Source organism: Triticum aestivum, chromosome 6B (genome assembly GCF_018294505.1).
Source record: "Triticum aestivum cultivar Chinese Spring chromosome 6B, IWGSC CS RefSeq v2.1, whole genome shotgun sequence".
Taxonomy (NCBI): Eukaryota; Viridiplantae; Streptophyta; class Magnoliopsida; order Poales; family Poaceae; genus Triticum; species Triticum aestivum.
In genome coordinates, this window is record NC_057810.1 from 421,669,729 (window position 1) to 421,672,558 (window position 2,830).

At 53.8% G+C, this 2,830-nt stretch overlaps 1 protein-coding gene across 1 annotated transcript; it reads left to right on the top strand.

Annotated features, from left to right (window-relative positions):
- Positions 1-356: 356 nt before the first annotated feature.
- On the top strand, positions 357-1,578 carry LOC123134184 (ethylene-responsive transcription factor 3-like). The gene has a single exon (XM_044553481.1). It carries the CDS (start codon positions 390-392, stop codon positions 1,284-1,286), a length of 897 nt encoding a protein of 298 aa, XP_044409416.1. The 5' UTR covers positions 357-389; the 3' UTR covers positions 1,287-1,578.
- The last annotated feature ends 1,252 nt before the right edge of the window (positions 1,579-2,830 follow it).

Sequence of the window (2,830 nt, forward strand, 5' to 3'; positions counted from 1 at the left end):
AAAGTCATACAAGTGTGCGACAATTAATTTGGGTTGGAGAGGGTATTTGTTTTTTGAGGAACGGAAGATGGAAACAATAGCCATTTCGAGATTGAAAAACAAGTAGTAGCCATTTTCATTTCTAAAAGAGCATCGATTGAGCTATAGCTATTTTTCAATTGATTGAGAAATGGCAACCCGCCAAGCCTAGAAACCACAACAAAGTCAATATCAAGTGGTTCGTGTGGTGTATTTTGTCAAAAAGAAGAAGAAAAAATGGAACCATGGTTATATTAGCCCTTCCTTCTATTGCCCACCGCCCCATCTATATAAGCGGCTCCCCCGCGCCTCATCATCCCCTCACACTCCCAACACACCCAAGCACATAGCCATTCCACAGCGTGGACATCATGGACGTCGACGCGGCCGCACAGACGCACGCGCACGCACACCGCCACCGTAGCAAGCGTTCTTCCTTGGCATCCGGCGACGTGTCCCCGACGGGCATGCAGTACCGCGGGGTGCGGCGCCGTCCGTGGGGCCGGTTCGCGGCGGAAATCCGGGACCCCGCGTCCAAAGCGCGCCGCTGGCTTGGCACGTACGACACCGCCGAGCAGGCCGCCTGCGCCTACGACGTCGCCGCGCGCTTCATGCGTGGAGCCAAGGCGCGCACCAACTTCCCCGCACCCGTCGATTCCTGGCCGGCGGGGTACTGGCCGTGGGGCCAGTCGACGGCGCAGGCGCATCCGCCGGCGCAGCTCAACACCTTCATCCTGCACAACCTCATGAGCTCCTCCCCGCATGGCTGCGTCCTCCTCCATCACGCTGGCCACGGCCACTCCCACGTCAACCCCCCTCCGCCGCCCATACCGACGCCACCGTCGCCTCGTCCCGCTGCTTCGTGCGCCGCTACGGTCACCATGCCAGACACCGCCACGGCCTCGGCGTCGTCTGTTCCCGGAGCGGAAGACGACGACGACTGGGACTGGGCCGGCGTCCTGCAAGGGCGAGATCCGCCGGAGACGGGGCTGCTGCAGGATGTGGTGCACGGCTTCCACGCGAGCAGGCGGCCGCGCGACCACGTTCGCACTGCCGAACCTGACGCGTCGATCTGGCTGCCGAACCAGGAGAGGCACGAGGCTTTCGGCGGCGTATCCTCTTCTTGGGGCGCCGGCGACAACGGGTACGAGGATGAGGGCGACTTCCCAATGCTGCCGCAGGGGCTCCTCCAGGACGTAGTCCAGTACCCGCCTTTCATGGAGGTCGTGGCAGCGCCGTCTGCCATGGGCCGCAGCCGCAGGGCGTGATGTCGAGTAGTACATGCGATGCAATGCGGTGCGAGGCGGGCTTGTTGTGGCATGCAATCATCGGTGAAATTAGTACTCTAGGCTTTAAGATTTGCTTAGCCGCCTTCATATATATACGTCAGTGTCTAATCAATCATGCTACCGTGTACTAGATCAACTTTTGGGGATTGAAATTTGGTCTTGTAGCTAGCAAATGCATGGAAATTAAGCTTATCCAATCTTCTGGTCCATTTATTGTGTCATTTTTCACCATGTTGATTTGGTGAAATTCCTTATCGGTGTTAAAGCTAAATTTTTGGGGACCTCTTCAGTGTGACGGTGCCTCGCAAAAACTCGGGGAGTAGATTAAGATTTGCGTATGCTTGCAATGGATGGTGTTTCTACTGATTCATACTACTATTTTTTGCGAATGCATGCATGCATTCATCAAGTTTGTTTTCCAAAGGTGAACGCAAACGCATGTCGAGTTCGATCTTATTGCGCCCAACGCCGCTCATTGTATTCGATGTAGCATCACGACATTGCCGATGGGCGACGGCGCCCGTGAAAACTAAAGCGGCGGCCCAGTAATGCCGTGGTGAGCGCCGCGAGACGAAAAATAAACACACCCAGTTCACGACGGGCGCATCAAATGCCAGCATATGCATGCGCACGCGCGATGTTCATCAGTCAGTAGTAATACTTTGCCGCTCGGGGTTGGGTGCCGAATCGATTCGGCGGTCCGGCTGCGTACGCTCTGGCTTCTCGGATTGAAATATCAATCTCTCGGTCCGCAATCCCGGATCGGCACGCGTTAGAGCAAACCGACGGCATGCCGGAGCAACTTTTTTTTTTTTTAGAGAAAAGGCCAAAGCCCGACTTTATAAATAAAGCCACATGGCAGCGTCACGAATATTCAAGGTTCACACAATCTCAGAAACACAAAGAGAAGTTAAATAGGCTCAAAGTACTAACGAAACAGGCAGCTGCCAAACACGGCACGCAGGCCGGGGAGAGACGGAGACCTAATCCCGCAAACTACAGCACCAAACTTATACGCCATGATTCGTCCCGGATATCTGAGAGGCTGAAGCCCGAATTTTGGCGATGAGCAGGTCCAGGGCGTCCCGATCTGACTTCTTAGTCAATAATCTCCACTGTTGCAAGAATATACATGATTTGAAAAGAACATCAGCAGGCTTAGATGGGAAGGTAAGCTCAATAGTAAATTTGTTTCTAATGGTCCATAGAGCCCAACATAAGGCTCCCAAGCCAACCCAGAATACCCTCTTGGTGACCCCTACCAGAGATTTGGCTAGGGTTCTAATGTCTGCGAAAGAGGAGGGATCCCAGGAGACCCGAAGCCAGGATCTGACGCAAGACAACACTAATTTGGCAAGAACTCAGTTGAAAAAGATGTGATTAGAATTTTCCAAAGCCCCACACAGGTTACAGAATTCCGAGCCCGGCCCATTGCGTTTTCTGATCTGATCAGCAGAAGGAAGGTGACCTCGGAAGGCTTGCCAGAGGAAAATCTTAATCTTAGGAGGGACCTTAGATTTCCA